At 46.9% G+C, this 26707-nt stretch overlaps 1 protein-coding gene across 2 annotated transcripts in view; it reads left to right on the top strand.

The window, feature by feature from the left end:
- The first annotated feature begins 6918 nt into the window (after positions 1–6918).
- JAM3 (junctional adhesion molecule 3) overlaps positions 6919–26707 on the top strand; it is a 59289-nt gene continuing 39500 nt past the window's right edge. For both annotated transcript variants that reach the window (XR_010841535.1, XM_059070650.2), the window contains exon 1: positions 6919–7129. Coding sequence is in view for 1 of the 2 variants with exons in the window: in XM_059070650.2 (XP_058926633.2) it covers positions 7000–7129 (130 nt within the window). In the remaining variant the exon portion in view is untranslated. The remainder of the gene's footprint in view (positions 7130–26707) is intronic.

A 26707-nucleotide genomic window follows, 5' to 3' on the forward strand; every position in this document is an offset into this window, starting at 1 on the left:
CTCACGGGCGCTCCTGGCTTTGCTCCAGGACAACTGGGTCGCACACGAGTCCCCAGCCCCGGAGCATAGATTAGGAAAAGTTTCTCACTTTTCTCCAGGTCAATGGAAATGTTCCTGAGGCCCAGGGGAGAGAAAGAAAGAGCTGGTCTGTTTCACGTCTCAGCAGATGTCCTTCCGGAAGGCGATGGGGAGTGTTGTTTACCAGCATCCCTGACCCCTCTTCCCTGGCGTCTTGGCACTCAGCCGAGCCCTGTTTCTCTGCTTCGTCAGAGAGGGTGCTGAGGCTGACGCCCTGAGAGGGAGCTGGGATTCCTGGTTCTTAGGGCTCTCAGGCCCGGGAGAAGCCACTCCTGTGTCAGGCTTCCTCGTGGCCACGTTACTGTCCACCCCTGGTGGCGGTGCCATGGCTGCCTGCACGCTGGTGAGTAAAGAGGTCCTGGCTGATGCTGACCCTGGACAGAGGGGAGGGCCTCTTTCTTTCACCCGCAGCACGTATGATACCTTTACTGAAACACACACGCACACTGACACACTCTAGCACACGACAACGAGCCTCCTTCGGGTGAGACGTGTAAGGCCTGCTCCGTCGCTTCTTACAAAAGTTTCTCTCTAGGAAGCCACTGTAAGCTCAAACTTTAGCATTAATGTGACCTTTATTGAGTGAACCCCTACAAAGGAGAGGAATGTGCAAATAAATCCAAGTGCAGACTTTGCTTCTTAATCCAGCATAAGCAGCATGTCTGGTTGTTACCCTAGAAAAACTGGGTCCACCTCTTGGTGGCTGTGGAGCCAAAAGACACAGCCAAGCCAAAGAGGGGGAGAAGGAAGGATTTATTACTTGCAGCAAGTGAGGAGAACACAGGGGAGCTCTCCCGAAGCGGTGTCTCCCCGAAGAGCAAAACTGGGGAGGTTTCACCCTAAGGGTCACATGCATCTTCATGAAGGGGCTCGAGCAGAGGCAAACCCGGCATAGAATTGGAGCAAAGGTCAACCGAGTCCACACTTGAGGGTCCACAGCATTGCTCCGTCCTCCTCCTGGGTGGGGGCCTTAGTTCCTGCAGAACTCAGAGACTGGATCACATGTTATATGCAGCCCTTGAAGAGGAAATGGGACTCTGTTCTCCTTCTGAGCTGCTGTTGTTTCTTGACCGCTTTTCCTGTGTTCCCACATTCCCTTACTTCCCTGAAAGCATTGATTACTGAGACCTGCTCAAGGGCAAGCAATGTGGCCAAGATCCGATCACGAAATGGCTTAGGCCCCAAATGCCTTCTCTTATGTCTAGAAAGCCATGCCTGGTTCTCTCTCTCTCTGGGCCCCCCCCTCCCCTATCGTTAAAGGGGACGTCTGCTACTTGTGCACAAAAATACTCGTTGCCTGCCCTATCAGTAAACAAAGAATGCTGCCTGCCATTCTGGTAAACAGAGAATGTTGCCCACCAGCAAGCCATCAGACACTGCAGCCCACCCTGCTGTGAGCCCTGCGAGGAGCTCAGGATGGAGGAGAAAAGGACACAGGCCCTGATGGCTGAGGTGCACATCAAAGGGCTGATTTCCGTGAGCCCAGACTCTTGCATCCTCCCATACATAGAAAAGCACTAAAGTCGTTAATTTGAGATGTCTGTTTCTTTGTGTGATTAGCAGCCATCTTTTTTTTTTTTTTTTTTTTTTTTTTTTGCGGTATGCGGGCCTCTCACTGTTGTGGCCTCTCCCGTTGCGGAGCACAGGCTCCAGACGCGCAGGCTCAGCGGCCATGGCTCACGGGCTTAGTCGCTCCGCGGCATGTGGGATCTTCCCGGACCAGGGCACGAACCCGTGTCTCCTGCATCGGCAGGCGGATTCTCAACCACTGCGCCACCAGGGAAGCCCAGCAGCCATCTTTTGATGTTTGACTACATGTGATTTTTTTTTCAGCAAAAACTTCTATACATCCTGGCTCTCCCCTACCTCTTTGGAGCAGTCCCTCAGAGCTATCTGCGAGGCTGTCTCCCCAGCTGTTGACCTCAGTAAGGTCCCGGATAAAACATAACTTTCAACTTCCAGGTTGTGTGGTTTTTTTCAGTCCACATACTGTTTCCTTAGGTTATGGAGAGGTGTCCTCCTATTCAAAAAAAAAAAAAAAAACGAAGGAAAGACATTGAAGAGAAAGAGAATTTGATAGATGAGACAAATGTGCAAGAACAGAGTTGGAAATGTTGCAAGAAGTTGGGACTTGAAGAGAGGGAACCTGGAGCCACAGAACCTTGGATCAAACCAGCGGGGGCGCTTTAATGGGAGGCTCTGGGGTCAGTGACTTCCCTGTCAGTGGATTTTACTCTCTCCTGCCGGGAGGCTGACTTCAGGTCATTGCTCTGGTGTAGCATGCACAGCAAAGGAACAGAAGCACAGTCCTGTTACTTTTTTCAGAAGTTAGTCACACTGAAACGGAGCAGGACACTGTGGGGCTCCAGGGCACAAAAGCCTTCCTGTGTCCCCCATTTCTTGTTTGCCGGAAATAGGCTTCATTCAGCCTCCAAGACCTTCCCAGAGTTCCAAAGGGCAGATTCAAACAGATGCTAATCAGGGAAGGGAGGGGCTGCAGAGACAGGGGAGGAGCAGCCAAGAAACAATAGTGCAGCCTTGGGGCAGGTCCTGGTGCCCCCTCAGGGGATGCATATTTCAATATCTTTGAGCTGTTTTGCAGATACTGAAACTCCCACCAGGTGGGAGAAGTTAACTGTCTGCTGCCCAGAGCACGTAGACCCCAGACCAGTTAGAACCAGGTTGATGATGTTGACCCCTGATTACCTCACCACCAATTCTTCTGATTGCAGAAGAACCTCCACCGGCTGATCACACCCTCCTGCTTGAACCATCACTATAAAACTCCTCACCACCCCCTCCAGGTCGGGACACACAGTTTTGAGGGCATTGGCCCGCTGTGGCCCCCTTTGCCTGGCAAAGCAATAAAGCTATGCTTTTCTGCTTCCCCCAAAACTCTGTCTCCGATATTTAATTCAGTGTTGGGGTACAGAGGCTGGATTCGGCATCAACACCAAGAGAATAAACACACTTTGATGTAAAACTCCCTCTCTGCTTCTCATTCCTTCTGACCCACCTGCAGGCTTAAGTTTCTTTTCTTTATCAAGACTTTCCAGGAATGTTATACCATTTTGCCCAACCTGAACCAAAATAGTAGGAAAGGGAAGGGTCCAGGCAACAAACATGTATTGAGCACCTGGTATGCTCCAAATCTTTATCTCACGTGATCTTCAGAATGACCATTAGAGGTGGGTATTGTTATCCCTATTTTACAGACAAGGAATCCAAGGCTTAGAGAAGTCAAGCAACTTTCCCAAGTTTACAAAAACCGAGAATTTGAATCCTTGTCCTTCAGACTCCAGAGCCCATGTTCCCCCATGTTGCTTCCAGCATCTCTCCAGCCTGTTTGGAGGCGAGTTTGTTTTTGAACCCAAGTTCACCCAAGGTCGTGTGCTCGATGCACAGTGAGGCCAAACAAACTGAAACATTGAAGTGTGGAGCAGAGAAAGGCTTATTGCGGGGCCACGCAAGGAGACACACGGCTCGTGCTCAAAACCCCCATACTCCCAGGTGGGTTTGGGGGAACAGTTTTTAAAGGCCAAATTGGGGGTGAGGGCTTCACGGTGTGTGACTTCCTTCTGTTTGGTCGGTGGGGACGTCACGGGGCAGTGCCCCAGGAGTCTCGTGCTCAGCCTGAAATTACCATCCTCCACCTGGTGGGGGCCCTGGTTCCTGCTGAAGAACTCAAAGACATTGTTATGTAAATCCCTTAAGGAGGAAACAGGACCCCTCTCTATGCAAGCACTGTGGTTTCTCAACTGCTCCTCCCTGGTCTCTGCAGCCCCTCTCTTCTCTAATTAGTAACCATTTGCATCTGCCCTTTGGAATTCAGGGAAGGTCTAGGAGGCTGAAGCCTTTTCCCTGCTGTGGATGAAGAATGTCTGCCCACCCTATCTGTAAACAAAGCATGTTTCGGCCATCAAGCCCTCAGCCACTGCGGCCGCCCCCAACTGTATACCCTGAAGGGACTCAGGAGGGAGAAAAACAGGATACTGGCCCTAGATAGTTAAGGAGCAAATCAAAGGAATGATTTCAGTAAGTCCAGACCCTTGCATCTTCCTATATGTAGAAAAGCACTTAATTCATTAATTTGAGATGTCTGGGTTTTCTTTAATTAACAGTAATCTCTTGCTGTTCTGACCACCTGGTTTTTGTTGCAAAAATTCCTATATATCCTGGCTCTTCCCTCACCTCTTTGGAGCAGTGCCTCAGAGCTGTCGGAGAGGCTGCCAGCAGGCTTAAGTCCTCAGCAAGTCTGCCAAATGAAACCCAATTGTCAACTTTTAGGTTGTGCATTTTTTTTCAGTCAACACTACAAATAAGAAACGGGGGACACGGAAAGGCTTTTGTACCTGGGGGTACCCCACAGGGTCCTGCTTGATTTCAAGCCTCGAAGGAAAATTCCACTCCCCATTTGGTACTCGATTCGCACTTTGTGTTGTTTTGAAAAGCATTGCAAATGCTTTTGTTCAAGTTTAGCACAAATATATTTAGTTCCCTGAGCTCTTTTAAGACATGTATCTCTCCTCAGTAAGCCACCATTAGAAACAAGCATAGTTAGTTGGATAACGTGGTGATAGAAGCACAGACTCCACAGCCTTGCTCACTGAATGCGTCCAGCGCTCTGCTGCCTCTCTGCACAGGGCCAGAGCTCTCCAGAGAACAGTGAAATCGTAAGGAGGAGCAGATCACTTGACAGCCAAGTGCCTCCTGCCATGTCACTAGTTAGGCTCCATTCCAGGATCCTGTCTCAGCCGCTGGTCATGACATGTGTACTCCATCTGTGGAGGAAAATCAATGTTTTACAACGAAGCACCTGCATTCACCCTCATAGGAACCTCTGCTTCACATAGAATATTCATGGAGCCTTTCTCTGTGATCTTGTTCTGAGCTGCAAAAGATTCCCTCGCAGAAAAGACCAGTTAACAGACAGAACAATTTCACAATGCAAACACAGGAAATTCAGCAGGAGAAAAGAGGCGCTGATTCTGAAAACTGCTCTTTCCACAATCAGACACCACTTCATATTTCCCAGGTCACCACAATGGCACACATGCCTGAGCATATAACTAGGAGCTAAAGGGAATGACAGAGCAAAGAGAGAGTAGAAGGAAAAAAAGTCAGTGAGCCTAAGTAGAATTCTACTGTTTTTAATTTCTCTATTGTGTTTAGTGATGGGACAGACCATCACCATAAAATAATTTTTACTTGTGACTTGGGAACATGGTAAACTAGAGCAGAAGGAAGGTTTAGTAAAGGAAAGACAATAGAAACACAATAGGTGATGGAGTTATTTCAATATTTTTATTCTGTCTTTATGAGATTTGGAGGAATGTAATTAATTCACACTTACAAAAGTGTGAGCAGTTACAAAGACTTATAGAGTAGATCATATAGGGATGGCAGTTGAAGCATATCCTTGTCAACAACTTCAATCTATTTCACATTTCTTGGCATTCATAATTTAGTATAGTAAATTATATATGTGTATACATACTTATTTTTTAAATTAATTATTTAATTAATTAATTTTTGGCTGCGTTGGGTCTTCGTTGCTGCGCGCGGGCTTTCTCTAGTTGTGTCCAGCGGGGGCTACTCTTCATTGCAGTGCACGGGCTTCTCATTGCAGTGGCTTCTCTTGTTGCAGAGCACGGGCTCTAGAGCACGGGCTCAGTGGTTGTGGTGCACAGGCTTAGTTGCTCCATGGCATGTGGGATCTTACCAGGGCAGGGCTTGAACCCGTTTCCCCTGCACTGGCAGGTGGATTCTTAACCACTGTGCCACCAGGGAAGTCCCTGTATATACATACATATATACACACTTACAAAATTCTACTTTGTAAAAACTAAAAATACTAAAAAAACAAAAAGCAAAACAAAAAAACCTAGGGTGACTGTATAAAAAATGAAGTCCCTAAGTTAAACATTAAAAAATATTCGTCATTGGAAAGAAACTCTGTCATATTTTACTAATAACTATACTGAGAATTCTGTTTTGACTCTGTTGCTTCCTGGAGCATTAGGGATGTACTTTCTACGTTGGATGTAAAACAAGCTATTTCAAGAATTTCCCACAGTGAGACTTCCCTGGTGGTCCAGTGGTTAAGACTCAGCGCTCCCAATGCAGGGGGCCCGGTTCGATCCCTGGTCAGGGAACTAGATCCCACATGCCGCAACTAAAGATCCTATACGCCACAACAAAGATCCTGTGTGCTGTTACTAAGACCCCACGCAGCCAAATAAATAAATAAATAATAATAAAAGAATTTCCCACAGTATTAAATGTATCAAGATCTCCTGCATCCTTGAGTCCAATTTCCAGTATGTTTAATCTTTCTCTTCATCTTGTGTTCTGGTCCTCAAAAGATTCTGTTCCATTTTTCCTCCCTAACCTTAACATTTCCCAATATTCAGAAATCAGAGCAAAGAATTATCTTGCTTTTCTGCATAACAAACGATTTGGTATACCATCATGCTTTTGATCTGACACAGAAACGAAGGATTATGTTTATTTTAGAAATACATCACTTTTATGTACTGTATAATGCACGTCTTGCTTATGTTTTATACAGATTTCAGCGCTTTTCCCTCTCATCACATTTAGAATCTGGGCCCCAAAAGAGGCGCAGGCAATAATGCTTCCACGGTAACTGGGCTCCCTCCATCCTTATTTGTAAAATAAGAAGTTCTGCATTTCTCAAATTTTAATGGAGCGTTCCTTCCTGGATGTGTAGTGACGGATTCATTTTATAGATGTGGAAATTAACCCCGCCCACTCTTGAACGCGCTCCTTCACCTCCTTCCACCAAATTCTTGGAAAGAGACCCCGGGGTCCCGGTCCAGAGCATCCCTGCCTCCATAGCAACCAGACTCGTCTCGGGCTTCCCGTGCACCATGGCGACGGCGCGCCGCCGTGGTCGCTATGGTGACCGGGGCGGGCGCAGGGCCGCGGGCAGGGCGCCTGCGCCGGGAGCGGGCCCTCGGCCCCTCAGCTGCTCTCGACATGGCGCTGAGGCGGCGGCCCGCGCTCGCCTTGCTGCTGCTCCTGCGGGGTGAGTCCGCGGGCCTCCGCCGGGTACGGCCGGGGGGTCCGGGCGGAGTGGGGTGCGGGCGCGGGGGCCCGGGGGTGGGCGGTGCGGGGGTTCCTGGGTTCAGAGAGGGGAATCCCGGGGATGCGGGGGTCCGGTCCATGTACGGGGTCAGGGATGCGGGGGTCCCGGGGTCCGGGAGGGGCGGGGAGCGGCCCCGAAGGTGCGGGGGGGCCCAGAGGTGCGGGTCCCGGGTCGGGGTAGGGGGTGCGTGCCGGGGAAGAGGTGCGGGCGTCGGGGGTTCCGGAGGTAGCGAGTCCCGGGTGTCTGAGGGTCTGGGTGCAGGGCGTCCGGGGGTGCGGGGTCCTGCCCGGGGCCCTGCGCTCCATCACTCCTCGAACAAAGCCGACCCGTACCCGGTCCCCTTTGTCCCGCCGGCGCCCAGCCCTGCAGCCCGCCCTGGAGCGGCCCGGGGGCCGCCCGGACGGGGCGTTGGTCTGTCCTTCCTCCCCCCCAGCCCCCGCCAGCCCCCGGCTGGAGGCCCCGAGCAGCCGGACGGCGAGACCACACGCTGGGGGCCGTGGGCGCGCGCTAGGCGCTCGAGACCGCGGTTCCACGTAGTCCTCAGAGCAGAGTCCAGAGAGAGCCCTGAGCCCGAAGTCTGGCCCCAGAAGCAAGGGACGCTCAGACCCGGGGTCCCGAGCGCCGCGCCAGCCTCGCCCGCGGCATCAGCAGTTCCCCCCCCCCACCGTTCTCGGGTCGGTCTGTGGTCTGCTTAGTTGCCGTCGTCCTCCCATGATGTTTGCCAGAGTATATACTCAGCGAAGCCCCAAGTGACTGTTTGGGGGTGGGGTGGGCGTACTAGGCAAACAAAGGCTCCTGTGTTGGAGGTTCATCGCGGGGTGGTCCTCAGGGGTGGCGTGCACAGTGAGGTCCGGGCAGAAGCCGGGGAGCAGGGCTCTGTGATGAGGGCGAAGTTCAGGGAGTAGATGTTGTCCCTATGCTGTGCTTGAAAGTCGTTTCCATAAACGTGTGGTTGGGAGAGATGAACGATCAAAGGCTAGCCGGGGGACAGGGGTGTCAGGAATGTCCCCTCCCGGCTTTGTTGGTCACACTGACACTGTCCTATTCACAGACTGGAACAACTCCCTATTGTTGAGAAGATCTGCTCACGTGAGAGTTTGCAGTTTTTATTGCAGAAACATTTGGCAGTTTCGTTCAGGAATGAGTTTCAAGTTGGTGGTTTGTTAGTAAAGCTAGTGGATGCTAAGGCCTTCACATCCCCTTAACTTCTTATTAAAAAAAATTTTTTTTAAGTTAAATTAAATTATTAATTTTTTTTTTTTTTTTGGCCACACTGTGTGGCATGCGACATCTTAGTTCTCCCACTAGGATTGGAACCCGTCCCCCCTGCATTGGGCGCGGGAGTCTTAACCACTGGACCTCCAGGAAAGTCCCCGTTAACTTCTTATTTTGGTATCCCGAAGGGGCTGCTTGTGTGCCTTTCTTAACGCTAAAGATTGGGATTCACCTGTAGAACGTAGGAGGAATAATCACAATTTTGCAAAATAGCACTAATGACAAAGAATAGAGGTGATAGGATGTATTAATACACTTTGAAGGGATGTAGCTATCATTTTTAGTAGGGAACTCTTTTCTATTATTTGCTTATGCTCTAAATATACAGTAATATCTTGAAAACTGTATTCGGTCACAGGGCATCCCAGCTGTGTCTCTTTTATTTTCATGATTACACTTTTCAATTGCTATTATTTATGCGTGTTCTCATTTAAAAAAAATCTGGTTCCTGATATAATACAAACAGTTTTTATTAGCGACCCTTTGCCAGGCTCTGTTATAAAAATTTAATATGTGTTCATTGAATATTGATAACTAAAAGGTTGTTAGTATCATTTTGCCCATTTTGTGGACTAAGAAACAAGTACGGAGAGATTCAGTAACTTGCTCAGGGTGACGTCGCATGTGTTTCAGATGTGGAAATCAACCATTTGTGTTCATCCATGTTTTTGGTTACTTGTATCATTCCGTTTGACGTGGAGTTCTTGTTATGGATCATTTTAACCAGATTATTAAATGTTCAACGCTGCGTGGTTTGTAGATAAAGGATTCTTTTGTTGAATTGGTGACAAGTGCAATTCCTCTTTGCAAATGTTATATACCACATGTCTTTTTTGAATGATTATGTGGTAATTATTGTTGGGTTTCCAAATCTTTTGATGTCCTAGAGGAGTGCTTCATTTAGAGTTAAAACAGTTACAGTTTGTATTCTTGGGGTAAGACAATTTGTGTGTGAAAGTTTAGCAAAATCTGAAAATCATAATTTCCAGGAAATTTTTGAAAAAAAATTGTAAATTTTCCATTTGCATATGTTTGGACCTCTGAAACATTTTAAAATGACCTATTTCGTGTTGTTTTCAGTCTTTTGAATTAATTATATCGGACTGATATAAGCGTTATCAGACCCACGTGTGCATGTGTGTGTGTTCAGAAAAACAAGGACCACCTGCCCTGAAGCATGCACTGCTTCAGATCAGCTGTTCATTCCTGAAGGGCCTGTTGAAGGCATTTGTTCTGAGTGCTTCAGGCTGGGGAGACTGAATGGGCAGCTATTAGAGATTCTTAATCACAAGTAATTGCAGCGTTACATACAGACAAAATGTTCACACACCCAACCCCAAGCTCTGGGAAACTTGCTGTTAAGGCAGCCTGGCTGGGTAGGCTTAAACCAATTCTTTTGAAAGAAACCAGATTTGTATTAATAGCCCACTTTTTGAGATGGCCATTTAATGTGACTGAAGAGGCTGTGGATTTAGTAGAATCCAACCAGCAGCTGTTAGCGATGTAATATTAGCAAATTCCTTCTCTACAAATTCTTTGCATTTTTTCACAAGCACAAGTGGAGTAAAACAAAGGAAAATTTGTGTGTGGATGAAGTTAGGATGTATGGAGTCTGCTGAGTGATACGCTAGTCATGAAGCTGGATTCTCTTTAAGACAAGTTTACAATCAGGTGGTGAATGTGATGCTGTTAGGGCTGAAGGAGATTTCGGATCTCCTGTGTTTACCCTCTGGATGCTCACAGTATATGCAGATAGCTTCAGTGGAGTCTAAAGGGTTCCCGAAAGAAAGTTTTGGTGAGCACATTCTTTTACACCTAGTTTCGTAAGGACAGCATCCGCTGTGGGGTTCTCTATATGGAGATCTGAGGCCTTAATTTTCTGCCCTTTCCCACATGTCATGACACACACAAAGCTTCCTGAGAATTAGCCCTTGTTTCTGATGTCTAGGAATGCTCTAGTACTTTGTGTTGGTGTGTTTGCTTTGCTTTTAAGTAATATCTACTATGTGTTCTATATATATTATTTTTCCCATGAATAGTTAATATGTACAGCTGAGGTTTCAAAACTGTGTAGAAACATCTAACTTGTTAATAGGTTAGGACTATACAAACATTTTTTTGATGCCATCTTTCATTTTCACAGCATCCCAAGGCTTCTATGGTTCAGCTTTCTTTCTGCAAAATATTGCTTAAATCAAGTTCTGCCCTGTTCACGGTGTCTGCTTTGCCCAACTTAACCTCAGCTCACAGGGATCTTTACTGCCTCTAAAGTATAGCTTGTAGTTTGTAGTTCTGTTCAGTACAACAGACATTTACTGAGTATCTGTAAAAGGTCCTTCATGCTAGGGGTGCAGAAAGGAATAAGGCATCCCAAGCCTTTGAAGAGCCAGGATTGTTGCCTGCTGAATTACGCTGCACTTTAGTTGTTGGGTGTAAATGCATTTTATCTTCTCAGTGTTATTAAAAATTCATTGGGAACAGAGGCTGAATTTAATTTCTTTTCTATCTTTCCAGGGACTATAGTAAATATTGTCTTTGTCACTTGAAAGTCAGTTAACATTTCTTAAACACTTCCTATGCGTCCAAGCATTTTTTTATGTATCTTATCTCCAGTGACCCCAGAAACTTTTGGAAATTCTTGGTTTTTACTACAGTAAAAACAGGAGTTTTTGTGGAAGAACGAGAATGGTAAGTATTTCTTCACTTGGTTTACTTTAAACATCTTTCTCTCATCTACTCTATGTAGTTATATGAGGTTAAGAAGAAGAAAAACATGGGGAAATGCTTGTGAAGTCAATTAAGTAACACAGTCATATACCATAGGATTCCAATTACACAAAACATCTTACCCTTAGAGGAAAAACATCTGGAAGATAGTGAACCAAAATGTTGATAGGTACTGTCTTTGAGTAGCAGGTCTTACGGCTGATTTAAAAAAAAAAAAAAAAATTATTTTTTATTTATTTTGGCTGTGCTGTGCAGCACGTGGGATCTTAGTCCCCCGAACAGGGATCGAACCTGTGCCCCCTGCAGCGGAAGCACGGAGTCCTAACCACTGGGCCGCCAGCTCTTATGGCTGATTGTTTTCTACTTTTCTCTTGTTTTTCTGGCTGATTCTTTTGGTTTTTTTTCCCCCAAGCTTTCTTTGATAAGTATTTTTTTATATATATAATGAAAACAATTGCATTTTGGGGGGCCTCCTAGACAAAAGAGTGGAATTTTAAATTTGACACTTAGTAGGGATTTTCTTTTAAAGTGGGAAAACTTAGCTAAAAGTGATAGCATGTGATTGTGGCTTTTTCTAGCTCCTGAATTAATGTCAGCTGCAGTGCAAGAAGGACGGGTGGCCTTGCAGTTAGGTTTGATCGCGCATTCTTTGTGACTCATTTGAGAGATTGGCTGGTACTGACTCTCGGGTGGGGCGGCCAGGTGTGGCGTCCTCAGCAAGTGCTTAGCTGGAAAACTGAAGGAGGGTTGATGAGAATACCTGCCTCTTCCTTTTTTTTGAACAAACAAACGGAATCATCTGAGTAGCTGCTTTGGTCTGCCTTTTCGGCATCAGCCCGTGTTTACTGGACCCCTCGTTCGTGCCAGCCGGGCAGCTCCTGGGGGACTGTTTTCTTTGTCTTGGGTGATACAAATACCAGGTCAAATTGACTTCCTTGGGAAACAGACTCTGAAAGATGTTTCCTGAAGTAAGCCGACAGCTGAAGTTCCCTTATCACTTCTTCCTGCCCACCAGGACTTCCTCGTGGGATGTCTTTCTCTAAGGAAAATATTTGACGTCTTTAGAATGAAGTGCAGCTGTCGGGAGGATTACAAGGAATGCAGCACATCCGAAGACAACTGCCTTTTCTTTCCTTTTTTCTTTTTTTTAAAAATTTGGTGCCATGTTTATCCTCTAAAATGTCTCTACCAGGGTGCTGGAGCTCAATCAGCCAATCCATCATTATTAGGCAAAAATCTCCATTTTCATGGCAGTAGAGCTTTCCACAGGCAGAACAGGGACAGCTGAGATAAGCGCTTCCCCAGACCAGAAACATCACACAGTTTAGGTAGTTAATGAACAGAGTAGCACTTTGGATAAATGTTTTACGTGTTTAGGAGCGAGAGCACTTACTTTGGGCTGGCCTGGTAGAGGAACATTTCAAGAAGCAGCTGGACTTTTGGCAATAATTTGGTTGACTTAGTGCAGACTTTTGGGGAACGGACGTGTTATGGGCCAGTGAAGTGGAGGAAATACCGTGAGCAAAGGCGTGGCATTGGGAATGCATATGTTGTATTTTGGGACCATTGAGTTATCATAATGATAACTAATAACAGCTGCCAGTTGCTGAAAGTCTGCGCGAGGCACTGCGGAGAACGCTGCATTATGGGGGTCTTAGCCCATGTCAGCGGTCAGTGCGTCTGGGGCTCACTTTGCAGGTGCTGAACCTGAGGCTCAGGCAGGTTAGTTACCTGGCCCAGGTCACAGCTGGTAAGTTGAGGAGCCAGATAGATGGTCATGGACCTTATTATGTAGGTTCTAGAAATTCATGTGGCAGTTTGAAGCAGGAAGTGATCTGATCAAATGACTTTAGATGTGTTGGACTGATATTATATTCAAGATGGCGGGAGAGGGAAGGTCAGTTAGGAAGCTTCTAGAATAGTTCACAGTCACTCCCTTTAGGGTAGGTCTCTCGATGTTGAATTCATTTTTGTTTATATCTGAAAATATATTAATTTTCATCTTGTTCTTGAAGTATAGATTTGCTGGGTATGTAATTTTAGGTTGACAGTTATTTTGACTTGGAGCCTGGACTCCATTACACGGATGCTTTCTGGTTTCCATCGTTCCTGTTGTGAAATCTGCAGTCACGTCATCAGCCTGTCTTTCTCCAGCTACTTTAAAGATCTTGTCTTCTCTTTGGCATTCTGAAATGTTACTATGTGTGTCTAGGATGCATTTCTTTTTAATTATTCTACTTGTTAATTTGTTATACTTTGTGTATCTGTGACTTTATATCTTTCTGGAGAATTCTCAGGTAGTGTGAGTTCAAATACTGCCCAGCTTCTATTTTCGTAACTCTTTCCTTTAGGAACTCTGATTAGATATATTCAGTCTTCCATCTTCTAAGACTGTTAACCTTTCTGTTGTAATTTCATGTTCTTCTTTCTTTGTGCTGTTCTGGGTTATTTATTTAGTTTTGTTTTACAACTGTTTCTTTTGCCAGCCATGTCTAATCTGTTATTTGACCAATGTATGAAGTTTTTTTTTTTAACTCATTATATTCATTTCTAAAAGTTTACTTGGTTCTTTTTTTTTTTTTTTTTTTTTTTGCGGTATGCGGGCCTCTCACTGCTGTGGCCTCTCCCGTTGCGGAGCACAGGCTCCAGATGCACAGGCCTAGCGGCCATGGCTCACGGGCTTAGTTGCTCCGTGGCATGTGGGATCTTCCCGGACCAGGGCACGAACCCGTGTCCCCTGCATCAGCAGGTGGATTCTCAACCACTGCGCCACCAGGGAAGCCCTACTTGGTTCTTTTTATAATCTGGTTTCTTTTACCTGCTCATTTTTCACTCCTTTTTTATTTTATTTATCTATTTTTTAAAAAATAAGTTTATTTTATTCATTTATTTATTTTTGGCTGCGTTGGGTCTTCTTTGCTTCATACAGGCTTTCTCTGGTTGTGGCGAGCGGGAGCTACTCTTCGTTGTGTTGCACAGGCTTCTCATTGTGGTGGCTTCTCTTGTGGAACATGGGCTCTAGGTGTGCAGGCTTCAGTAGTTGTGGCTTGTGGGCTTCAGCAGTTGTGGCTCACAGGCTCTAGAGCACAGGCTCAGTAGTTGCGGTGCACGGGCTTAGTTGTTCTGCGGCATGAGGGATCTTCCCGGACCAGGGCTCGAACCCGTGTCCCCTGCGTTGGCAGGTGGGTTCTCCACTGCGCCACCAAGGAAGCCCTTAGTTTTTCATTTTTAAACATTTCACGCACCTCTGTTTTATATTCTGCATGTGAGACTTCAAATATCTGAAGTTCTTGGGGGTCTAAATCTAATGTTTGTTGTTTCTTATGACTCTTACTTGCAGTGACTTGTTTTTCTTTACTCGTAAATGACGTTTGGTTGATCGCAATCTGTGCAGATCTGGGGACGCTTTGTGTGAGAGACGCTGGTCATCTGGGATGGCTTTCAGGGCCTGGCAGTGTTTGGAAGTCTCAGGCTCAGCTCTGCCTTCCTGCTGGCCCATTGGCACAGTGTCCCTGATGACCCCCAGGGTCATGCCCTACCCATCCTATTATTTTCTGGGTTCAGCCTACAGCTATTTTACTTGCTGCGTTAAAGATCGCCCACTTCCCAAGAGCCCAGAGGTGCAGTAAAAACTGCAGCTTGCTTGCGTGGGCTCTCCGAAGTTGGAGTGCCGAGGCCTTTTGGAGAGGCTAACCTGTGGCTGGAGCTGGAAACAAGAACCTCGGCTTCACCTAACGGAGGCCCCCTTCTGTATAACCTAAGGGTCACACACCTTCCTTTAAAAGTTTATATTCTGAAGGTAATGCTTTTGTTTTCATTTTTCAAGTATAAAATGAAATTAAAATACTGGCTCTGTTTTTTCAGAGCACATATACACCCACGAAGGTCTGAAAGGGTTGGGGGAAGGGGTTGAGTGAGTCTTGGTAAGCATCACGGCTGTCAGGATGGGGCTGTCCTGTTATGAAGACATGTATACATATACCCAACTGCACAGCTGCCCTCCCCGTCCTCGGGTGGGTTTATCTGAAGAGTAATGAGCATTGATCATTTGAGACACAGCAACGTAAAATTGGGAGAATTACTGCTGTCCCATACTAGACAGGTGTCTGGGACAGCAGCTCCTCTCTCTGCTGGTAACAGGGCAGGTGAAGAGCTCTCCAGATTTTCAGATTCAGATTCCTACAGGGTGAGGTGAGCGGACCACCCATCCCAGGCTCCGCTGTCCAGTGCCTCTGAGATACTCCTCTGGGTGGAGGAGGAAGCACACGTGGGTGTCAGGAATTCTGGACCCACTTCCCAGCTTTGCACGTGATTCGTTTGGGGACCTTGGGGAAATAATATTGGTTTTAATCCAAGTCGCTTGCAAGTAAGTTAAGCAGCATTCCTCTTCCCCTACCACCAACACGTTCACATTTCTTTCCCCTGTTAGATAACTCACAGTGTGAGTTTCAGATCCAGAGAAGTGGTTTTATGGGCATACAAGAGATTTTTTAACTGATTCGTTGAATTACTTTGTTAATTAAAAGTGCATTTGAAGGTTTTGAAAGCCCAGTTCATAGAAATGTCTTCCTCTTCTGAAAGTTTGGAAGTTTTTAGAGCTGGGTAACCTTGATTTGAAGCCCTCTTCTACTCCAAGAGTTTAGGAAATTACATCTTTCAGAACCTCAGGTTTTGTGTTTGTTTTGTGTTTTTAAATCTGCTACAACCTTACTTACTAGGTCTAGTGTTTTAAGAGTTCCTGTGTTTGTTTACCAGGAAGAAAAAAATAGACCACTGTGTTGGTTGGGTTGGTAATCTGTTGTTTGATATCTAGTGTCAGATGTGGAGTTTTCGCTCTGACCATGTTTGGTCTAGCTTTTAAGTCCGCTGCCGGTAGAGAACGTTAGCCGTGAATCTCTAGAGCAGTGGTTCAGTAAGAACAAATGATTGTGTCTTTAATTCACCAGGTCCTGTTTCAGACCTTCATCTGCGGAGTAGTTTATGTCAGGAACACTGTGTAGATGATGGAAATTATGGCCCTTTTTTCCAAATAGTACTTTCATGTACATATGTGGAAATTTTATACACTATTTTGGGGGTTACAACCCCCAGAAGATCATTTATGACATCCGGTTGAGAGGCCTCCTCGAAGGCCCAGGGTCGCTGGAGTGTGTGTCTTCTGAAGTAGATGCTGACTGCATGCAGAGCTCAGGACTGGTGTACAAGTGTGTTATTTTATTATTCTGTTATTTCTTCTTTCCCTTGACTCCGTCCCAGCCTGACTTTTCTGTGAGGCTGTGTAATGGATGGTGCTGGTCTGTGTGAAGCATCTGGTCGTAATTTCCGTACATTTCCAGTTTAGCTCACTCTGTGGGTGGGTCAGAGGGAAGACTTTGATTTAAATGGAAAACAAAGTATGCATGTGGCTTCAGAGATGCTTCATTCTGTGACTCTGCAATGCTCTGTTGTGTTAGCACAGCTCCAGGAGGAGGTGTGCAGGGTGAAGCCCCAGGAAAAACAGAGAAACCCTTGCTGGAGTTGCCTTTCCATCTCCCTCGGTGTCCGTGTCTGTCTGTCTGTCTGTCGGTCTCTACCCTAGGCATGGTGATGAGAGGACAGGCCTGAAGGACGTCTCGTGACACTGGATGAGGGATCTGGCCCTTGCTGAAGCCAGCACAAATACCCTCCCGGTGGCCTCGTGGCGGGCCCTCCTCCGCTGTCCCCCACATGTGGTTTACAGCACAAAGGGCTGCTCCCCCGGGCATCCTCAGGCTGGTGACTTTCTCTGGGATGAGTGTGTTTTCGTGTTTTGTTCCCTCTTCCACTAACAAATTGGCTTTCTGTGCTGTTCTCGGCAGGTTCGTTTTCTATGTGCAGAGTAAATAAAACGTGTTAGGACTTTGGTGCTTCTGTCCTTGTGCGAGCAGCGCCTTTCAGCTCCCAGTTTTGAAGCTACTTCTCACGAAACTTGGAGGAAGACTCTTTAACTGACGCTCAGAGGCTCCAGCTTGGGGGACCCGTCTTGGCTCTCCTGCCCTGCCCCGCAGGACTGGGTTGTGCAGTCCTGGGCTCCAGCAGGGGCGCTGCCTTCACGGGAGGATCGCCAGGTTTGGGCTTCGGGTGGCGGAGACGAGGCGCTCTGGTGTCCACACCAGCCCTCTCCGTAGAGGAGTTGGGCTCTAGAGAGACGTAGCCTTTTCCTTTTCTTTTACAAGATAATGGCTATGCCATAACGAGAAAATGGACCCTACGGGTGTATTCTCTTCGTGCCGTTTTGTCGGGAAGGTCACATGATTTGGAGCGTGGTCTTGGGCTCTGGAGAAGTGCTCCGTCACGGTCCCCTGAGTCCCCCGTGCGTGTCGCCACTTCCATGTGATTGTCGTGGCCCATCTGCCCCGGTGCAGATCACCCCCTCTCTGTTCAGCTCCACGCACTCCCCAGTATCCAGCTCAACACACTTCTCTGGAAAGGCTTTTTTAGGCCTCTAGCCGGCAGCCATCTCTTCCTTTCTGAATTCCTGTTCATCAGGAAGAACGCAAGCTAGAGCAGGGTTGGAATCTCAGCTCCACTGTAGGACTTGTCCAAGTCAATCTCCTTATCTATACCAAAGTAGAAAAACGTATAACTTTGTAGGATTGTTTTGCAAACCAGTGACTGTATATAGTGTTCCTATCAAAGTTATCTATATGAGTGGTAACAAAAATTACACTAATTGATATAGTAAAATTAAAATTAATTACACAAGTGCTTAGCAGAGGGCCTGGTGTAATAACAAGCTCTCAGTGCTGGGTTTTAGGATTTACTGTCACTACTAATTGTTGATGCTGCTGCTAATACTCCTATTACTACTTTACTACAATTCATTTAATCCTCAATTAATCAGAGGCAAATTGAAAATGAACCTTATCAAGCGTAGGCTTTTGGACTCCTCCATTACAAGGAGGCCCCTTCCAAGGCCCCAGGTTTCATCCTAGCAGTGTCCTCAGATGTACAGAACTTAGACGCCTTACCTATAATCAGGTAAGACGACATGTTCTCTTCTTCTCCTCTGCTGCCTTCGTGGCCTTGCACTGGCCCACCATAGGGAGGTGAGTGTCTGTTCTTAGTTGTGGTTTGGGAAAGGGGCAGCGGGTTCACTAGCCATTTTAGACGGGGGCCGACACGTATTTCTATTCAAATGAATTACAACCTGGACAAATGAGAAACCAAGGCCTAATTTGTATGTTTCTTAATTGTTATTTTAAATAATTTCAAGTCAGAAGACCTGGTTTCTACTTTGGTCTCTGATACTTTCAAGTTTTGAGGCTGTAATTGTCTCCTAATATATCCGAGCCCTCTTCTCTTTATCTATAGATAAATACCCACTTTACAGGACTCTTAGATGCATCAAGTGAGACTGTACGTGAAAGTGGTCCTGTACATTATAAAATGCTATGCGAATGTAAACAGTATCATTCTTGGCTTTATTCCCCTTGGGTTCTAGAATTTCATTAGTCCTCTGGTTCTTTTTTTTTTTTTTTTAATTTTTATTGGAGTATAGTTGATTAACAATGTTGTGTTAGTTTCTGCTGTACAGCAAAGTGAATCAGTTATACGTATACATATATCCGTTCTTCTTTAGATTCTTTTCTCATATAGGCCATTGCACATTATTGAGTAGAGTTCCCTGTGCTATACAGCAGGTCCTTATGAGTTATCTATTTTATATATAGTCCTCTGGTTGTTTAGGTTACAAAGCTAATTTAGAGGAACTTTCTCCTATTAAAGCTTCCCTGATGGCTTATTTTGATGAGATAGCAAGTTTTTACCTTTATTTTTTCTGTGTAGGAAAGACATTTCATCTAAAGTACATATTGGTGTCCTGACTTTTTCTTAGAAAAACAAAAATCCAGTTTTAAGTTTCAAGAGTAAAGAAGAAATTATCTGACATTCTTGGATTTAAAAAGTGGTTCAGTGTTATTTGTAGAAAAGCTTAGACCTCTTTTGCTTGGGGACATTTTCAGGGCTGCACTAGCAAACTTTGAATAATAAAAAGTTTCAGTGGAAATTCCAGCATATCTTTAAGTAGAGGAGCTGCCAGTATAAATCAGTGTGTTTACATTAAAAATAAGCATCTTTTTAGATAAATAGCTATGAAGAATGGATGAGTTCAGGACAAGAAAATGTCACGTGAGTATACAGGCCTCAGTATCCACAGGAATCCCGTGTCCTGGGACCAGGGTGCCTCAATGCTGGTGGGCGCCCTCAGCTGCGGGTGTGTCCGGAGAAAGTAGGGGAGAGAATGAAGGAAAGCCCTCAGGAACTCAGCAAGTCACATGCCTCTGTTTAGACCCAAGGGGTGTGTAGTTTCCAAAAAGTGCTAAAACAGACCATGCATTAGGCATGGAGTCTGGCCTCCCAGCTCTCCTGGGTTCTGTTCATGCTCAGTTCAGGGCATCAGCTGAAGAGCCGAGTCCTGCAATCCACCTCGTTCCAGACCCGTGAGATAAGATACTTAAAACCACTCCCTCTTCCTACGAGGGATGTTGTGGACTTCTCTGAAGGAGGGAACCCTCTTCCAGGCCTCATTTCTCACTACCTGTCTGGTTACAGGAGACCTGAGTTCCCCTTGGTTTACGCTTGGTCTCAGCAAGTTCTTCGATCCTCTTGTTAGCTTTATACCCAAAGAAGTAGTATTTACCCCTCAACTCAACAGACATGTAGGTTATAGAATTTTAGAGCTGCAAGAGACTGTGAGACAGGGTTTCTCAAGCTTGGCGCCGTTGACGTTTTGGGCTGGTTAATCCTTTGTTATGGGGGCGCTGCCCTGTGCGTTGTGGATGTTTAGCAGCACCCCTGGCCTCTCAGTGCCACTAGCAGCACCCCCAGCTATGACACCCAGAGACGACTCCAGGTGATTCCGGGTGACCCGGGTGGCAGGGTCTCTGCAGTGGAAACCCTCTGCCGTGAGAGGCCCAGAGATGCACGGTGCCCAGCTTGGGTCATGACTCCCGCCTGAGTGGGAGTGTGGAGCTACACCCACTTCCCAGTTTCCCCTACGTTAACACAGAGTGGAAATACCTCCTAAAGTCTATCTGCAGTTGCTGCTCTGCATTTCAGGGCGTTCTTTTGCACGTTGGATAGAGTCCTGGCTGGTCACCTGCTCCCTACCTCATGTGTGAGAACAGGGTCCTTAGCGACACTGTCACCTTAGATTAGTGACATTCTCAACTCACACTGCTGGGGTCTCTTTCGGGCATCAGTGACAAGCTCAGTGTCTGTTGCAGAGACACCTCGTGGCCTGGGCTGGCCTTGAGCCGGGAGCAGGCTGACTTGTGCTTGGGAGTCAGCGCTACAGGTTTTTTTTCTACTAGCGGAGAAGGAAGCATTGTTAGGAACGCAGAATCCAAACTACAAAGAATTAAAAACAATTTAAAACTGTATTTTACTTTAAATAATATTTCTTATATTTCTGACCAAAGAATGTTTACTTCAGGTTTATGTTTTCTTGCTTTCTTTTGCTATTACAAGATGCCACTTTAAAAATCCCCCAAATCGGGCTTCCTTGGTGGTGCAGTGGTTGAGAATCCGCCTGCCGATGCAGGGGACACGGGTTCGTGCCCCGGTCCGGGAGGAGCCCACGTGCCGCGGAGCGGCTGGGCCCGTGAGCCACGGCCGCTGAGCCTGTGCGTCCGGAGCCTGTGCTCCGCAACGGGAGAGGCCACGACAGTGAGAGGCCCGCGTACCACAAAAAAAAAAAAAAAAAAAAAAAAAAAAATCCCCCAAATCATGGAAAGTCATTTTAAGGTGTGATCTTCAGGTTTTTAAATTTAAAACCTATTCTTAATTTTCCTCTTCCAGATCTGTGCCCTTCTTGGTACTGTAGGATGGATACTGAGTTCATGCCTTTATTAAGGGCTCTAGCCCTGAGTTCCTGAACATTTCATGCTTTCGCAATTGTGAGCACAGTTCGTCTTTTCCGGTCATTTCCAGTCCGTGACAAACCTGTCCACTTTGTAGGGCGCACGGGAAACATCCCCCTTGAGCTTCGCCACTTTATTCCCCAAACCTTAGGGTCCCCCACCCCCACCCCCTGGGTCCAGTCCGTATTTATTGAGTGACTGCTGTATGCACAGGGCATCGCGATGAGGCGTGGCCAAGGCCGTGCCCCACCCCCCGGGAGGAGACAGCGCTGGCCGCTCCTTCCACGCCCCCGTGGGCCTCTGCCTGCCTGCGCACGTGGAGGGTGTAGACTGCGGCGTAGATGGCTGTTGTCTAAGGAGAGAGCCAGAAAGTTCACCTTCAGAGAGGAAGGCTCAGCGCTTACAAGCTAACAAAAGTCTTCCTTTGGAAAGAGGTCTGTTAAGTGAAGCAAGCTAGTTCTTACAAAAAGCACAATAACCAAAGCCAGGTAAAGTGAGATATTCGGAATTTGCAAAATTAAATTTGCTTTAATGAGCCGGGAAAGGTGCGAACTGTTTCTTCCAGGGCAAGATCTGCTTTTCCCGGGCATGTGAAGCCAGAACTAGTGGCACCTGAGCCGAAAGACTCCCAGGCCGCGTTCCCTGTGCGGTGGGTCAGTGTCACCTGTCACAGGTGGGAAGCCTTCCGCTGCATCCGTCACCCCAGGGTGCCCTCAGGGCCCTCAGCTGACCACTGGCTGTGAATTAGACCAATAGCACTGCCTTCTCTTGTATTTTCAGGCCTGATTTTATTTTATTTTATTTTATTTTATTTTTGGTATGCGGGCCTCTCCCTGTTGTGGCCTCTCCCGTTGCGGAGCGCAGGCTCCGGACGCGCAGGCTCAGCGGCCATGGCTCACGGGCCCAGCCGCTCCGCGGCACGTGGGATCCTCCCGGACCGGGGCACGAACCCGCGTCCCCTGCATCGGCAGGCGGATTCTCAACCACTGCGCCACCAGGGAAGCCCCAGGCCTGATTTTTATGGTCTTCTGAACAGCCAGCGCGGGCCCCCTCCTCCGACCTCCTGCAGAGTCTGCTCGGGGCTGGGGGGCCGGTTACAGCAGCACCGGCCTGGAGGGCGCCGAGGCCGCTCCTGGTCTAGATGTTCTTTTCTTCACCCCCGCCCTCTACATGGTGGAGGGTCCAGTGCGCGCGGTGGAACGTGATGCAGCCGGCCGGGTGAACTGTCCCCAAGCTTGTGCTTCCGTTAAGAGGGGGCTTTGAGGTGACCCCCTGTCCCCCTTTCAGTGCCTTTCTCTGCACCTTCCGTGGAGTGACCACTTTTCTGATCCAGACGAGTTTCCGGGACTTAACTGCAAGGCCCCGCATTTCCGGAGGCATGGCTGCCCCCCGCCCCTGCACCAGCCCCCCCAGGGCCCAAGGTCCACCCACACAGCCTTTCCTGATGAGGAGGGGGCGCGACGCAGGGGAAGCACCGTGCTTTTCAGGCCCAGATGACGAGGAAGATCGCTCAGGAAGCTGCACGTTGAACGGCGGGGGGAGGGGGGGCGCGGGGGCGAGTAGCAGGATGAAAAGTCCTGTCATCAGGCTCCCGTTAGCTCTATAAGACCACCTTGTGGTCCCGCTCTTCGTTTATGTGTCTCAGCTGGCGGCGAGCTGGCACTCGTTGGCGGCAGCCTGCGTGGTACTGTGCGCGGCAGGACAGCAGCCCGGGCGAGAGCGCACGTCGGGGGCCGCGCTGACCCTCTCCCCGCGGGGCCTCTCCGCGGGCCTCTCCGCGGGCCCTCCGCTCTGTTTGGGGGGCAGTCATCACAGTGCTGCCTCACGGGGCTGCCCGGAGGACTGTGAGAGCCCAGGGCCTGCAGGGGCCAGTGCTTGGCGCGCAGGCGTGCTCCTGAGGACGTGGGTGTGCGTGCGTGCGTGCGTGAGAGATGGCGCACAGCCCTGTATCTGGGTGGACGTCTGTAATTCATGTCATGTACACACATACACACTGCATTCTTGTTTAGTGTATGGCTGTAGTTTGACTTGGCACCTGCGTGTCATTCCTGTTCCCGAGCGTACAGCTCATTTTAAATTGCTTTCCTGTGTTAAATGTTGCCACATGAGAGGGCTGCTTGTCACGTACAAGCTATTTTCTGTTTTTAGAGAGACCTGCTATCTTCCTTGGTTCTGAAACCGCCTTCGCCCTCGTGTGATAAGGAGGCTGGGGAGGAGGGAGGGGAGGCTGGACCCCGATCGCTGAGTTGCTTAGTTCAGAGAATACGCTGGGCCTGAGTTATAACAGTGGGAGATTGGGCATGTGGGTATCCTGTTAATTTATGGATCTACAGAAATGAAAAAAATGAAACACTTCTCTGCTGAGACAAATTATCTAAAAAGAACACAGATTCCTGCTTTATTATTTATCTGAAATGAGAACAACACATTTTTTTCGAAGCTCCAGTTTGCTTTTTCCATTTCATTTTGCAAAATGAAATTTTCATTTTGAGAAATGAAATTTTCATTTTGAGAAATGAAAATCAAATACATTTTAGGTGCATGTATATGTGCCATGTAATTTTTTTAAATTGGAGTATAGTTGTTTTACAATGTGTTAGTTTCAGGTATACAGCACAGTGATTCAGTTATATTTTTTTTCAGATATTTTTCCCTTATAGGTTATTACAAAATATTGAGTGTAATTCCCTGTGCTGTACAGTAGGACCTTGTTGTTTATTTTATATAGTTTGCGTTTTTAAAAATTTTATTTTTTTGGCTGCATTGGGCCTTCGTTGCTGCACGTGGTCTTTCTCTAGTTGCAGCGAGCGGGGGCTACTCTTTTGTTGCAGTGCGTGGGCTTCTCATTGCGGTGGCTTCTCTTGTTGTGGAGCACAGGCTCTAGGCACGTGGGCTTCAGTAGTTGCGGCACTCGGGCTCAGTAGTTGTGGCTCATGGGCTCTAGAGTGCAGGCTCAGTAGTTGTGGTGCATGGGCTTTTAGTTGCTCCGCAGCATGTGGGATCTTCCCAGACCGGGGCTCGAACCTGTATCCGCTGCATTGGCAGGTGAATTCTTAACCACTGCGCCACCAGGCAGCCACTTGCTATTTTCTGTCACTGCGTGTGCTGGTTTGGATTCCGCAGCACTGTGTGTGAATGGGGTCACACCACAGGTCCTCTTTCTCACCTCGCTGATCGCACTTGGTGTAGTTATGCTGAGATTCATCCGTGCTGTAGTGGCTTCAGTAATTCACCTCTTTTTACTGGTGAACGGAAATAACTGCAGTCTGTTCATCTGTCCATTGTTCATGGTTGTTTGTGTTGTTTCCAGTTTTTAGCTATTATAAATAAAGTTGCTGTGAATATTTGTGTACAAGTATTTCTTTGAACATCATTCTCTTTGGTAGGTATCTAGGAGTAGAATGATATACAGATAAATAAAATGAATCAAATGATAGGTATGTGTTTAAATTTTTTTTTTTTTTTTTTTTTTTTTTTTGCTATACGTGGGCCTCTCACCGCCAGGGCCCCTCCCGTTGCGGAGCACAGGCTCCAGACGCGCAGGCCCAGCGGCCATGGCTCATGGGCCCTGCCGCTCCGCGGCACGCGGGATCCTCCCAGACCGGGGCACGAACCCGTGTCCCCCACATCGGCAGGCGGACTCCCAACCACTGCGCCACCAGGGAAGCCCCTATGTGTTTAAATTTTAAAGAAACTGCCAAACTCACTTCCAAAGTGATTGTGCCATTTTACACTCCCACCTGCAGTGGATGAGAAATCCAGTTTTTCACATCCTTGTTGTGAAAAGACTTGACCTAGTCAGTCTTTTTAGTTTTAACCATCCTAATAGGTGTGTAGTAGTGTCTCATTACTTTAACTTAATTTCAGTAATGGCTAAAGATGGGGAGCATCTTTTCTTGTGTTTGCTTTCCATAACGCCTCTGTCTCAGTTACTGTACTCTGCCGCTTTGGGGTGAGAGCAGTATGTAGATGAATGGGTGGGGCTGTTTTCCAGTGAAACTTTATTTATCCAAATAAACAAACAACAGCAAGAGAAACAGGGAGCAGGATGTATATGGCCTTTGCATCATAGTTTGCTGACTCCTGACATAGATGATCCTGATGTCTGCAAATAAAGATGGATTTACTTCTTTTCCAATCTGGAAGCATTTTAAAATTCTTTTCATGCCTGATTGCACTGGCTAAACTGTCCAATACAATATTGACTGGAAATGGTGAGAGCAGATATCCTTGTCCTGTTCCTGATCTTAGGGGGAAAGCAGTTTTTTATCATTAATTATAATCAATCTTAGCTGTAGATTTGTTGTGGATACTGTTTATCAAGATTAGGAAATTCTCTCAAGCTGGTTTGTTGATTTTTTTTTTTTTCTATTATCTATCTCAGGAAGTTCTTTTCTATTACAAAAATTTTTATCAGGAATGGTAGATAATGGTTAGATGGTTAATGGATAATGGTTAGATTTTGTCATATTATTTTTGGATATATTGAGAATGTCATATAGTTTTTCTTTTTTAGTTTGATAGTATGATGAATTATATTAATTGGTTTTCAAATGCTTAGGCAAGCATCTATGTTCATGAGATATATTGGTCTGTGTTTTCTTTTCTTATAATGTGTCTAGTTTTGATATTGGGGTAATGCTGCCCTCAGAATGAATAAGTTGGGAACTATTTCCTTTTCTTCACATTTCTGGAGCAGTTTGTTCAGAATTGATATTATTTTTCCTTAAGATGTTTTGTAGAATTTACCATGAAGCTGTCTAGGCCTGGAGTTTTGGGGTTTTTTGCGGTACGCGGGCCTCTCACCGCTGTGGCCTCTCCCGTTGCGGAGCACAGGCTCCGGACGCGCAGGCCCAGCGGCCATGGCTCACGGGCCCAGCCGCTCCGCGGCATGTGGGATCTTCCCAGACCGGGGCACGAACCCATGTCCCCTGCATCAGCAGGCGGATTCTCAACTACTGCGCCACCAGGGAAGCCCCTGGAGTTTGTTTTTTTGTGGGGAGGTTTTTAACCTATAAATTCTTCTTTTAAAAAAAAATTAATTTATTTACTTTTGGCTGTGTTGGGTCTTCGTTGCTCCACACGGGCTTTCTCTAGTTGCGGCAAGCAGGAGCTACTCTTCATTGTGGTGCGCGGACTTCTCATTGTGGTGGCTTCTCTTTGTTGCAGAGCACAGACTCTAGGTGCACGGGCTTCAGTAGTTGCAGCAGGCGGGCTCAGTAGTTGTGGCTCGCGGGCTGTAGAGCGCACGCTCAGTAGTTGGGGTGCGCAGGCTTAGTTGCTCCGCGGCATGTGCGATCTTCCCAGACCAGGGCTCGAACCCATGTCTCCTGCATTAGCAGGTGGTTTCTTAACCACTGCGCCACCAGGAAAGTCCCTAAGTTCTTTTTTTAAAAAATAGACATATAGATGTTCATCTCTTTATTAAAGAGTAAAGGAGAGTAAAAGTACTCATAAAGTAAAACTCTGAGTGCAAGTTACTCATTTCTTCTTGAGTGAGCTTTGGTGGTTTGTGTCATTCAAGGAATTTATTTACTCTACGTTGTCAGATTTATAAGCATAAACTTGCTCATAATGTTGTCTCAATGTTCTTTTAATGTCTGTGCAGTTGTAGTCACCCCTGCCTGTCAATTCT

Source organism: Kogia breviceps, chromosome 7 (genome assembly GCF_026419965.1).
Source record: "Kogia breviceps isolate mKogBre1 chromosome 7, mKogBre1 haplotype 1, whole genome shotgun sequence".
NCBI lineage: Eukaryota > Metazoa > Chordata > Mammalia > Artiodactyla > Physeteridae > Kogia > Kogia breviceps.